At 53.3% G+C, this 12,215-nt stretch overlaps 1 protein-coding gene and 1 non-coding gene across 11 annotated transcripts in view; both read left to right on the top strand.

Annotated features, from left to right (window-relative positions):
- Window positions 1–12,215, top strand: part of IFT140 (intraflagellar transport 140) — an 81,073-nt gene that overhangs the window by 22,979 nt on the left and 45,879 nt on the right. For all 10 annotated transcript variants that reach the window (XM_045047865.1, XM_045047866.1, XM_011290728.4 and 7 more), the window contains 2 exons: window positions 7,923–8,050; window positions 10,801–10,918. In XM_045047865.1, coding sequence (XP_044903800.1) covers window positions 7,923–8,050; window positions 10,801–10,918 — 246 coding nt within the window. The remainder of the gene's footprint in view (window positions 1–7,922; window positions 8,051–10,800; window positions 10,919–12,215) is intronic.
- Window positions 8,644–8,767, top strand: LOC111558325. The gene has a single exon (XR_002739046.2). It is a non-coding gene; the product is annotated as a U4atac minor spliceosomal RNA (small nuclear RNA).

Consider the following 12,215-nt stretch of genomic DNA (forward strand, 5'->3'; position numbering starts at 1 on the left):
TTTTTCAACGTTTATTTATTTTTGGGACAGAGAGAGACAGAGCATGAACGGGGGAGGGGCAGAGAGAGGGAGACACAGAATCGGAAACAGGCTCCAGGCTCTGAGCCATCAGCCCAGAGCCTGATGCGGGGCTCGAACTCACGGACCGCGAGATCGTGACCTGGCTGAAGTCGGACGCCCAACCGACTGCGCCACCCAGGCGCCCCCCGACTCCATTTTCTAAACGAGGTTTCCCTTTATTCTCACATTTCCCCTTTTTGATCAAGATCTTTCTTTGAAAGCATCACTGATGAAGTCACGTTTTCCATATTTAGTGGTCCTGTTCCTCCGTGCCAGGAAGGACCTTGCCTGGTTGTCCTGTCCCACATCACAGGTCAAGTGCATAGCTTGCTGCAAACCACTTAGGGCCACGTTTCAGTAACACGGAAGGTCAGGAGGCAGAGAAAGGCAGCCTGAAGGTACACAAGCCTAAAGTTTGTACGGTTCCAGTGCCGTAAGCCTTGGAGATCATCTTGTTGGGTACATGTGTTTTAGAAGTTTGAAGAAGTAACAAAATACAGACCTTAAGATAACATACAAAAGAGGAAGTAACACGATAAGGCCAAACCATATGACGAGCCAGGACCAGGTGTGAAGGGAGCCGACTGAAATACTTACCAGCACTTACTCTGACGTAGGGGGAAGGGTTCTCCCTGTGGAAGCAAACTGAGGCCGTGTCTTCCTCCTGAAATCTCCCTCGACGACAGCCACAAGGGCAGCACAGCGGGCCCTCAGGGGCACCCTGAAAGAATGAGGTGTGCATCTGGGAGGATACAGTGCAAGCAGAGAAAGAGAGCAATAGATGAACTTGCAAAACGGCAAAACTTCAAAGACGTCTTAAATCATTACTGTCATCTCAAACGCGCTGTGTGGAACCAGAAGTGTTCTCACGGATACAACACGTACACTTGTAAATTCAGACACCGTCAATCTGGGTAATAGTTTCGACAAAGGAAAGACTTCTGCAAGTTCTGAACCTTCTCGCTCTTCAGAAAACATTTGTGAAAATGAAAGATTCATGTGTCATTGGATCGTGACGAGGCTTCAGCGAAAGGCCATAAACGAAGAGGTTTGCCCTTTCTCGAGGGTGTGGGAAACGCAGACGAAAGCGTCCCTGTCATGAAAGACAGCAGCTGCAGCGGCGAGGAGAAGGAGCACGGGCCTGGGCTGTACGTCTTGGCAAAGCGGTCTCGTCCGCCTCGGTTCCAGGAAATCTGTGCTCTCAGGTCACCGGACGGCACGCAGGGCCACTCGGGGTTCACTGCTTCGTTTAGATGCGTCACATGAATCCAGAGTCTATTTCCTGTAGTTCGGCAGCACAAAGGCTGGTTACCCGTGGCTGATAAGAACCTTTCCAGTGGGGAAGAAAGTCTTTCTGGAGGCTTCTTTTCTGACAGCCTCCAGGTGGCAAGGCTGATCTAAGGTCACCGTCTCCCGGGAGCGCACGGTGAAAAGATCGCTCTGTCAGAGCATGGTTATTTTTAATGGAAGCATTTAGGCCTTTACAACATTGAAGTGCATCTCCTGTTACCAGCTGTGGGTCAGAGGTGGCAGGGGCCAAGTGCACTGACACCCTGTGACGACCTCACAGGGTGAGAGCCTAGGAGTCCCCACGGCGGGGGATCTCAGATATAGGACCAACCACAGTGCTTTAGGCCACGATGGTTGGAGGGCCTCTACACGTTTTGCCAACTGAGTCTTAGCGGTGCCGTTAGGTGAATGTGACTCACCCACGGTGACGACGCTGCACAACCAGCCAGACAGGACAGACTCACTGCAGCGCCCGCCTGGGAAATGGGTCCCCTGGTCACTGCGTAGCTGGAGAGCGGTTCCCAGGTAGGGGTAATGTTTTCTGACAGAATTTTAGCCACAGAAATGGCAGGGGCCCGTGTGCAAGGAAAACTTCGGCCCAGTGAGAAAAGATACGGACCGTGACCAAAACGTATTATGTCCGTGAGACGAGCACGTTTTATGAAACAAGCAGGCTTCTCCAGATTATACGTTTGACAGGCAGGGCGAGCGAGGCGGGCACTCCTCGTGGCACTTCTTAATACTTCTCCACGTTTGTTCATGAACCCGATCATTTTGTGAGTAAACCAGCGGTTTAATACGTGTCTGGCGGTAACAAGTGGGACTTTGGAATTTCTGACGGGGCCGGGGTGTTACTTGGTCGAACTTTTATCAAACCGACAATTACCAATGTTTCCGACATTGTCTTTCTCTTCTGGGGCCAATCGTTGGGCATCTCTGGTCAGTTGTTCCAGATCGTCATTTGGAAGAACATCCCTTCGGAAAATGACTGAGGTCTAGCTACCGGCCTCCCTGACAGCGGCAGTGTTGGTGGAAATAGCAGCCTAGTGGTTTCCTTTGGCCTCCAGGGAGCCAAGTCTTGAATGCCCTTAACGACAGTCAGAGCTGCTGGCCGAAGTGAGGCTTCTAATACATTTCAGACGTAGGAGCCATCTGAAATTTCATCCCCATTGGAGCTAAGGAAATCTTGTGGCTCCCGGAACGTCTCCGGATCCCGGGCGGCCCCGAAGGCACACCGAGCGTTGGCGTAAATGTGTGCGGTTTTACCCCGGCTGAGGTCCGAGCTCCGGGGCGGGCCTGTGGCAGCCTGTTGGGCTGAAGCAGCAGGCGGTAAAGCAGCCGCCTCGATGGCTGCCACAGGAGTTGCGGTAGCAGAGCTGGCACGGTGCCCGCCGCTTCCCTTCGCACACCATGAAAGGGCGCGTTGGTTGGACGAGTTTCCTGTCACTTGTGATGGGCAAGGTGATCTGTCCGCGTCAAGCAGTCTTGAGGGGTTTCGTGTGCGTCCAGGTGGAGTCCTCGTTCTGAGATCGGATGCCCAAAGTGTCGAGCCTGAGTTTGAGCAAACTGCAACCTTTCTTTGGAGACTTTGTTTTTTTTTAAGTTTATTAATTTTGAGAGAGGAGAGAGAGAGACTGCGTGTGAGCAGGGGAGGGTCAGAGCGGGAGAATCCCGAGCAGGCTCCGTGCTGTCCGCGCAGAGCCCGACACGGGGCTTGGATTTATGATCGGTGAGATCGTGACCTGAGCTGGAATCAACAGTCGGACATTTAGCCACCTGAGCCACTCAGGCGCCCTGGAGACTTTGTGGCTTTAAGGCCAGAAGTTTTAACAGGTGAAACTGTTTCCCATGAGGAGAAGCAGAAGCAAAGCAAATTCTCTACATGCTGTAACAGCCCAGAGTCTCCAGAAAACTGCATCATCCAAATCCGCTTTAAAGGTTTGCGAAAAGGAAGAAGGACACTCTGAGAAACCCTGGGGCATTGCTGGCTCTCCTCGTCAACTAGAATACTAAAAACGCGCACATCTATTGCGGTGAAACTGTTGCTTGCGATGGATGTTGGCGTAGCAGGGTTGGGAACAAGGGGGTGCCCAGGGACAACTCATTTATTGTTTCCAGCTCAAGAGACCTCCACGCTCAGCCACTGGTTTTTCTCACAGATAAAACGGGGCTGTTACAGGGTCTCGTCCAGGGGATAACAAGGCCCTGAGCCTCGTAAGTCATCATGGGTCTCGTGCCTTGAAGGACATCTATATTTGAGGGTCCTGTTCCGGGGACGGGTTGTGAGGAATCCGTTTGAATCTTGATGGCACATGCAGTATGGATTCCGCCAATGTCGTTTGAGGATTTTGCTTATAAAGGGGATAGTAGCTCCTCTAATAGGGACAAGTAACCAGTGTCCCCAGACTCGGCCCTGGTGCCATCAGAGAAGGAGCTAATAAAAGACGCCAAAGGGTCTTTTACTTTGAGTACTGCTGTCAAATTGAGAGTTAATTCCCCCTTTTGGGAGAAAAAAAATTCTAGCCTGATACTTTCCTGAAAAAGCTTGACCCAACATATGACTAGTCACAGGAAGTAAGGAGAAAGGGTGTGTGTCTCTCACAGGACCTGGACAAAAGGAAAGGGGCTCAGGGACAGGAAACTGTTGGGTTCTATTGGGGCCACCCGCTATTTGAACTGTTTTGGTATTCCAGTATTCTAAGGCCGGGGCAGCTTCACAGCAGTGAGGTTGAATGGGAGTGTGGCCCCGGTGTCAGTAAGGACAGAGGGTCGTTCCCAATTTGGAGAGTAGTTTGAGCCAGTTAAGAGGGAAGATTGGGAAGAGCCCCTGTACCTCTTTGGAGCCCCATTACTGGCAATTAGGAGGGCCTGGAAAGGCTGGCTGGAAGGCTGAAGGTGCCTGGTGTGCTTCAGCCCGTAAGTAGTAATAGTCTTTTCCAGTGTCCCGGCCCTTTGCAGTAATACCAGAAGACAGGCATATTTGGTTCTGTCTAGAGGCCTTCGTTTGCCACAGTTGAAAATTAAGAATTTTAGCAGTTTTTCTTTTAGGCGATTCATCCAGGATGCACCCTGGCTGGTTTGCCAGATAACTCCATGTGGAGTGGATGTCATTTCCCATTCCATCCTGGTCTTAACTAAGACCCAGGTTCAGTCTGTGAAATAAACAGAGTTAAATGCGACCCAGGTGGGCTCGACATCTAAAGACCAGAGGGGCACCTGCGTGGTGGCTCAGTAGGTTAAGCGTCCGACTCTTGATCTCGGCTCTGGCCATGATCTCATGGTTTCGTGAGTTCAAGCCCCGCATCGGGCTCTGTGCTGACAGCATGGAGTCTGCCTGGGATTCCCTCTCTCCTCTCTCTTAAAATAAATAAACACTTAAAAACATTTTTTAAAGAAGACCAGTATTTTCTTTGAAAGCGATCTGAAGTCAATTATAATAGTTTAAAAAAATTTTTTTAACGTTTATTTTTGACAGAGAGACAGAGCATGAGTGGGGGAGGGGCAGAGAGAGAAGGAGACACAGCATCGGAAGCAGGCTCCAGGCTCTGAGCTGTCAGCACAGAGCCCAATGTGGGGATTGAACTCATGAACTGTCAGATCATGAACTGAGTCAAAGTTGGATGCTTAACCGCCTGAGCCGCTCAGGCGCCCCTGAAGTCAATTGTGATAGTTAATGAACAGGTTCATCAGCCCTTTTTATGTTCTCTTTTTGCAAATATGAATTTTATTCCAATCAACAGGCTTGGGAAGAGCTACTGTAATTGCTTGGTGATTTCCAGTGAGTGTTCTAGCACCTTGCAAAATCACCGAGTTTAGTTTTTCTAAATCCCTTTCGGAATGTTCCCATTGGGCTAGGTTCATCCAGTATTTGGCCTGGGCTCATGCACTAAATGATAAAAATAAGAAACCAGGTTCGTAAGTTCGAATAAATGTTAAATTCTTCAACAAACCTATGGTGGGGCAGGTCCCAGTCACTTTAGGAAACTGCAACTAAGGCTCACGATTCAGCCTTGGGCCACAGAACATAAAAAATTCAAGGTTTATTTGGATCTTCGGAAGCCTTAACTTTAAGGAGGCAGGTGTGAATAGTTCAGGAGTGGAGGGAGACTCAGAGGAAAAGGGAAGTTTGACGAAAGGATTGGAGTGAGGCAGCAGCACTGTGTGGCAGTGGGGGCAGGTGCAGAGTGAGGAAGAGAAAGTGGCCCCAGAGCTGGGGCCCAAGCACAAGGTGGCTGTCAGCCTGGGGATAAGGACCACCGGGGGAGAGGAAATAAGAGTCCTCAGAGGCCTTTTTGACTTATTTCAGTTGCTTGTCTGCCTCAGTTAATTCAGAAATGGTATTTTTGTAAAGAGGCAAACTGAGAATCCTGAAAACGTCTGCAAGTGTCAAGGCACCGATTAAGATGGGCATCCCGTTCAGGCTTGTGTGTTTCGAGGTTGTTTTTGATTTTTTCGAGTTGGAGCTTTGTGATTTAATTTTGAGCAAAACAATTTGAGGAAGATCAAACGTTCCCCATAATGGCTTTTGAAGTTAGAAATTATTTTTCGTTAAGTCTGTCCATTTGGTTAGAAATCCCATTAGGAGGGGGCATAGTTTTTAAACGTGGGTCCAGTCAGGATCCCAGAAAGGAGGGGCATGGCATGGCCTCAAGAGCATTTTTGGTGCCTAGGATCCTATATCTTACAAGCTTTTTTTCTAAAAAAAAAAAAAAAAAAAAAAGACCTAAACAGTTGCAAAAAGAAGTTGGACCAAAGGCCAAACAACTCTCAAAAAGGACAAAGCCTTAAAACATCTCAAGTAAGCCCGGAGAGCTCAAAACACAAAGCAAGGCTCAAAATCCAAGAGCAAACCTACCCTCCAACCCCAAAGTGGGTGGCACACTTCGGGGAGCCCAGTGGGCTCTGTGGGCACCGGCACCTGTTTGCTCAACAGCCTGGAGTCACTGGGAGGCTTCTCCTCATGTTGATTTTCACAGGGTGGTCAACATGCTGAGAAAGGGTGAAAGGCACACTGGGAACGGGAGCGTGGCCTGCTGGGGAAGGGTGAAAGGCATACTGGGAACGGGAGCGTGGCCTGCTGGGAAAAAGGGTGAAAGGCCTTCTGTGAAACGTGGAGACGACTGACAAGCCCGCTGACGGCCTTAGGGTCCTCCAACAACAGACAGGCTGTAGCTGGGTGTGAATTTTCTAACTAAAAGGCATATGTGCCTGTGGAAACTCGTAATCAACGTGCAGTAGCTCTCGGGTTTGGAAAGCCTGGGGGCGTCTCTGCACACCGTGCTCCCCACTCTTGAGGACGTACACACGCACACCGCGGTTGTCGTTGCCTCTTTGAGATGACGCCGGCTGCCATGCACCGTCCACTTCTCTAGGGGGACTCCTTTCCGGGCCGGGAGGTGGCGCTCCACTCGCCCCCGGTGTTTTCTGCCTTTTGGTGTCGGTGAGGGCACCTCGATTACGGGGGCCCGAGCTTCCAAAGAAGGGGCTGGTGGGGGCGGAAGCAGTGGGAGAGGAGGCAGGAGGACCGGCTGGCCTGACTAAAGGCCGTCACCCGAAGCCCGCGGGGGGTGTGAAGCCCGGAGGGATGGGGACAAGCATTCCGGCTTTAGTTTTGTTACTTTCTGCTGGAAGATGGGTTTTGTGTGTGAGCGGCGTGGTGGGGGAGAGCTGCCCGCAGTGAGGTCAGGTGGGCGGGGCCACGGTGCGGTCCGAGGACCTGGAGCCAGGCAACTGGGAACTGAGGCCTCAGCCGGGGAAGGGGCTAAGCAGTGCTTGGGGGTGGTGGCAGTTAGGTGACAGGTAGCAACGTGGGAAGCCTTGCAGGTTCCCGGAGGAACAGGGTTCCCCACCACCGAACACTAAGTAGTCCTTGTGCACGGGGTGCCCAGAAGTCAACTTGGTTCTGACACCATGCACCCAGAGACGCGCCAGGTCCCACGGGTCACGGCCTCCGTCCCGCACCCCCACCCCCACCCGTGCTCCCGCCACAGGCCACAGAGTGGAGGGTCCTCCTCGGGCTCTTGCAGCCGGTTAGAGCGGCTCCCAGAGGCCAGGGAACCACGTACTCGCGTTTAGCCGTGTGTGGAGGATGCGATAAAGGACACGAGGCAGCAGCCAGATGAAGAGACGCACAGGGCACGTCCGGGGAGGGCGCAGAGCTCCCGAGTCCTCGAGTCCTCGCCGGGTGCCACTCCCCCCACCCCTCCCTGCCCGGAGGCCTGCGGTCGCAGTCCTGGGCTGTTATGGAGGCCTCGCTGGAGCCCTCTGAGCAGTGGCGGGTCCTCCCGGCAGCCACCCTGCCCCTGGGCAGAGACCCAAAGTCACCTTCGTTAACGTGAGCAGGGACACATCTGTGGCCCTTTTCACTGGAAATTCCACGGGTTTTGGCGGCCGTGAGTACCACATACGCCTGAGCCTTCCCTGTGTAGTGTTAGAATCTGCTAGGTGCTGCACGTCTTACCTGAGAGCCTGCTTAGTGCGAACACGATTACCTGTGAGTAATGTTCAGTACCAAAAGTAAGATGCTACGTGCACGCTGCTTCCCTTAATCATTCTCCTTTCCTTTTCCTCAGGGGACCGTGAAACAGCTCCTACTGTTCCCAGAGGCGGAGGGGAGCCCGTGCTTCCTTGACATCTGTGGAGATTTCCTGGTTGTGGGGACAGACTTGGCTCACTTTAAAAGCTTTGATCTTTCCCGAAGGTACGGTCTCTGTCCAAATAAAAGTATAGACGTATATCGGGAGATATTGCGGGTTCAGATTGAGGCCATTGCGATAGAGTGAATTTCTCAATAAAGCGAGTCTGATTAATTTTTTATTTTCTCGGTACATGTAAAAGATAGGTCTGTTCTCTAGTCAAGTGTGCAGTAGCATTATGTCAAAAAAAAATGTTCGTGCCTTAAATAAGAAAGCGGTTTGTTGCTAAAAACCGCCGACCGTCACCTGAACGTTCAGCACCTGTGAGCACAGGTCACCGTAACAAATATGCCAACGATGAAAAGGTTTGAGATAAGGCAAGAATTACCAGAATGGAACCTGAAGACACAAAGTGAGCAAATGATGTTGGCAAAACGGCACCGACTGACTTTTTGACCACGGGGTTGCCGCAGACCTTCCGTTTGTAAAAAACACAGTGTGTGGGACGGGCAGTAAAGTGAGGTATGTCCGCACACTTTGTAAAAACTAACCAGGAGACAGCGTGGCGGGTAGAAATGGACAAGAGTCATTTCAACGTTAACGTAACGCTGAATTTTTTGAAACGCTCTATGTCTTGGCTTTGAAAATTTGTTTTGGGCCCATTCTATTCTTGGGGTTGTGCTGCTGTCCGGTGAGCATGGAGTGAGGGCAATATTGCTAACACCTAAACAACACCCGTGGCAGCTAGAGCTTTGCTTTACCTTGGTGCAGTGTTTGGAAAAAAGAAGGATCTCTTTCCATTCCTTTTTTGTTGTTTTTGTTTTTGAGAGAGAGAGAGAGCGAGAGAGAGAGCACACATTCACGTGAGCAGGGGACAGGGGCAGACGGAGAGTGAGAGTCCCAGGCAGGCTCTATGCTCAGCGCAGAGCCTGATGCAGGGCTTTGGGATCATGACTTGAGCAGAAATCAAGAGTCAGACCCTCAACCAGATGAGCCACCCAGGAACCCCTTGGCTTAAATTCTTAATACTTGTGTAGTGGGGGAGGGCACATATGGGATGAGGGTTGAGCAGGTAGAGCCCAGGGGAGTTTTTAGGCAGTAAAATTTTCTACGTGGTAGGGGCACCTGGGTGGTTCAGTCGGTTAAGCATCCGCCTTTGGCTCCGGTCATGATCTCACGGTCTGTGGGTTTGAGTCCCACGTCGGGCTCTGTGCCGACAGCTCAGAGCCTGGAGCCTGCTTCGGATTCTGTGTCTCCCTCTGTCTCTCACCCTCCCCCACTTCCAATCTGTCTCTCTCTCAAAAATAAACATTAAAAACGTTTTTCTGTGGTAAATACAAGGCACCACGGTTGTCAGAGCCTATAGCACTTTACAGCAGAAAATGAGTCTTAATGTGTGTCAATTTTAAAAATCTTTCAGGGTGGGGCGCCTGGGTGGCGCAGTCGGTTAAGCGTCCGACTTCAGCCAGGTCACGATCTCGTGGTCCGTGAGTTCGAATGCCGCGTCAGGCTCTGGGCTGATGGCTCAGAGCCTGGAGCCTGTTTCCGATTCTGTGTCTCCCTCTTTCTCTGCCCCTCCCCCGTTCATGCTCTGTCTCTCTCTGTCCCAAAAAATAAATAAACGTTGAAAAAAAAATTTAAAAATCTTTCTGGGGATCACAGGATAGAGTACGGAATGTGACAGTCACCTAAGTATGGTAGAAATGTGTGAACCAGCCCTTGGAGAGGCGGTGCTGACCCCGGCCCTTCGGGTAGTGGTGGTGGTGGTGGTGTTGATACTGGGGGCTGAGGGACCGGACACAGGACCGCACTGCCGTCCACAGAGCTCCCCGCACAGGGCACAGGGCAAGCGTCCCGCGCCGCCGCTCAGCTGCACAGAGTGAAGGTGCAGGTTTTGGGAGCCAGGGCTTCAGTGTTGGGAGGAGGTGACATAAGCGAGGGGAGGAGGCGAGAATGAGCCTCATGGCGAAGGGTTGAGCACAAGTCACGTTTAGCTTCATACGGACACGGACGTCAGGTGCGCGTCAAGACATCTCTGGATACACGTCCGGGCACCAGTGAGTCCGTGTGCGGGGCCTTGCTCTGCCAGCACGCCCAGGGCCCAGGTGCGGGTTTCCACAGCGCTCTCCAACAGGACCACGAGGCTCCTTGGAGAAATTATAGGACGGAGGCAGGAAATGTCACAGGAGCCTGGAGTCAGACAAACTGTCCCAGCCTGGGGGGCCTAAGGACACGGGGCCTGGAAGGGATCCTGGGACACAGAGGACACCAGGGAAGCATGGAGGAAATGAGAATTAAGTGGAAACAGTCGGGAGGAGCCACCACTGCCGACCCAGTGCCGTTTGTAACAGCGTCACGCCAGAACCCAGTAAACGGGCTAGAGACACGCGTGTTTGTACGTGGCATGTGGGACAGCAGCCCGTTCTGGCAGGACGAACGGCCAAAACATGTCGCAGGGACAGAGGCTGAGCACAGAGGAGTAGGGGGAGGGATACGTATTCACTTCTGTTCGTTAAACCTGGGAACTTTACAGACTGACCCAGACGTTGAATCAGTATGTTTATGCCTGAAAGTAATACGACGTTATTGTCATCGTACCTCAGTTTAGTGACTTAAACTGCTGACGCTCGCCCTGTACCCTGATCTGGGCCCTCTGTCGTGGCGCAAGACCTCTGGCGTGCGAGCAGCCACGCCTTCGAGGAGCCCCGAGTTCTTTGAAGGAAGGTTTCTGTTCTCTTCAGAGAGCGGGCTCTGGCCCTGTGAGCTGCCCAGCCACAGGCCTGCGCCTCCCCTGAGCCCCCGTGTCCCCCTACAGAGAGGCCAAAGAGTACTGTGGTGACCGGAAGCTGGCCGATCTGATCCCGGGTGCAGTGGGCATGGCCTCACTCAGGTGTAACGCCAGCGGCGGCAAGATCAGCATCCTCCTCAGCAAGGTGGGTGCGCGGCGGCAGCTGCTCCCCGGACCGCGGCCTCCTCCGGCCGTGCCCACTGTGCCCCCCTCCCCTGGACCGCGGCCTCCTCCGGCCGTGCCCGCTGTGCTCCCTTCCTGCCACGAGACCTGAGCCCCACCTGTCCCCGGTCCCTAGTTCCTCTGAGACAACAGGTCCCCCTGTGCAGGGTCCCCCTCTGCACCTCTTCTCTTTTCTGTACCTTTTCACCAGCCGGCTGGGTTCTCTTGTTATGAGGGGGCAGCAAGGCCCTCTGAGCCTCTGGCTTAGAGAAGGCAAGGACAGCCAGGGAGCAGAGTCTGACAGAAGGGACGTGGACACATCTGTCCTGCCCTGCAGGCAGTGAGCCTTGCTGCCCACGAGTGTTTGCCTGCGAATCCATTCGTTCACCACCTACTTACCGGTTGCCTTCCGGGAACCAGGCACTGTGTTGGGCACCGCGGACACAAGCCGATGCTTAATTAGGAGAGTGTGGCCCCTTCCTGTGGACAAACAGACGTCCATCAGACGGTCCAACTGCGGGCCATGCTGGGCGGGAGGCTTCCAGACGAGCATGTGGCAGGGGCAGGGGAGGCACAGGGAGACGTGCCCGGAGTATAAGCAGGTGGTACAGCGTGACCCGAGGGTCTGCCATCCCTGGCAGAGGGTCGAGGCTGAGGCCGGCACGGTCAGTGGGCCATCACACGGGTGCCGGCCTTGGTGCAGGGCAAGGCAGGACCGTCACATAGCATCTTTCTACAGGTTGCTTCTCAGTGGTGGGGGGGTGTGAAGAAGTCTTCTGGGGGTTGGGGATCATCTGGGGCGGGGGACACGGATGGGCGGGGACTGATTCCACTCCGGGCAGCCACGTGGAGGTTGAAAGGGGGACGGTGGGGCATCCTGTCTCAGTGCTGAGTTCGAGGCTCCTCAGGGCGGCACGTGGGCCAGCGAAGACAAGCCTGAGTCTCAGAGGCTAAGTCTGGCTGGAGATGGTGGTTCCGAGCCCAGGGGCACAGAAGCAGGGTGGGCGTCCCAGGACACGGCACCATCTCCCTGCTGCTGGGGTGAATGCATGGCACGGGCGGGGACAGTGCGGTGACGCTAAGGGACAAAAACATCTCTCCTTGCACCAGGAATTCTTGTCCGCGGTGAAAGAAAACATGGCAAAGAAATAAAGTTCAGGCAGCACAAGCGAGCTTGTGGTGAAAACCAGCTGTCCCCAGCCCCTCTGGCGCTCCCCGCGGGAGGGTGCACTTTGGAAAGGAGGGGCTGGCGCGGGTAGTGGTCCACCGTTCCCCTGGCC

Source organism: Felis catus, chromosome E3, assembly GCF_018350175.1.
Source record: "Felis catus isolate Fca126 chromosome E3, F.catus_Fca126_mat1.0, whole genome shotgun sequence".
Classification (NCBI taxonomy): Eukaryota; Metazoa; Chordata; class Mammalia; order Carnivora; family Felidae; genus Felis; species Felis catus.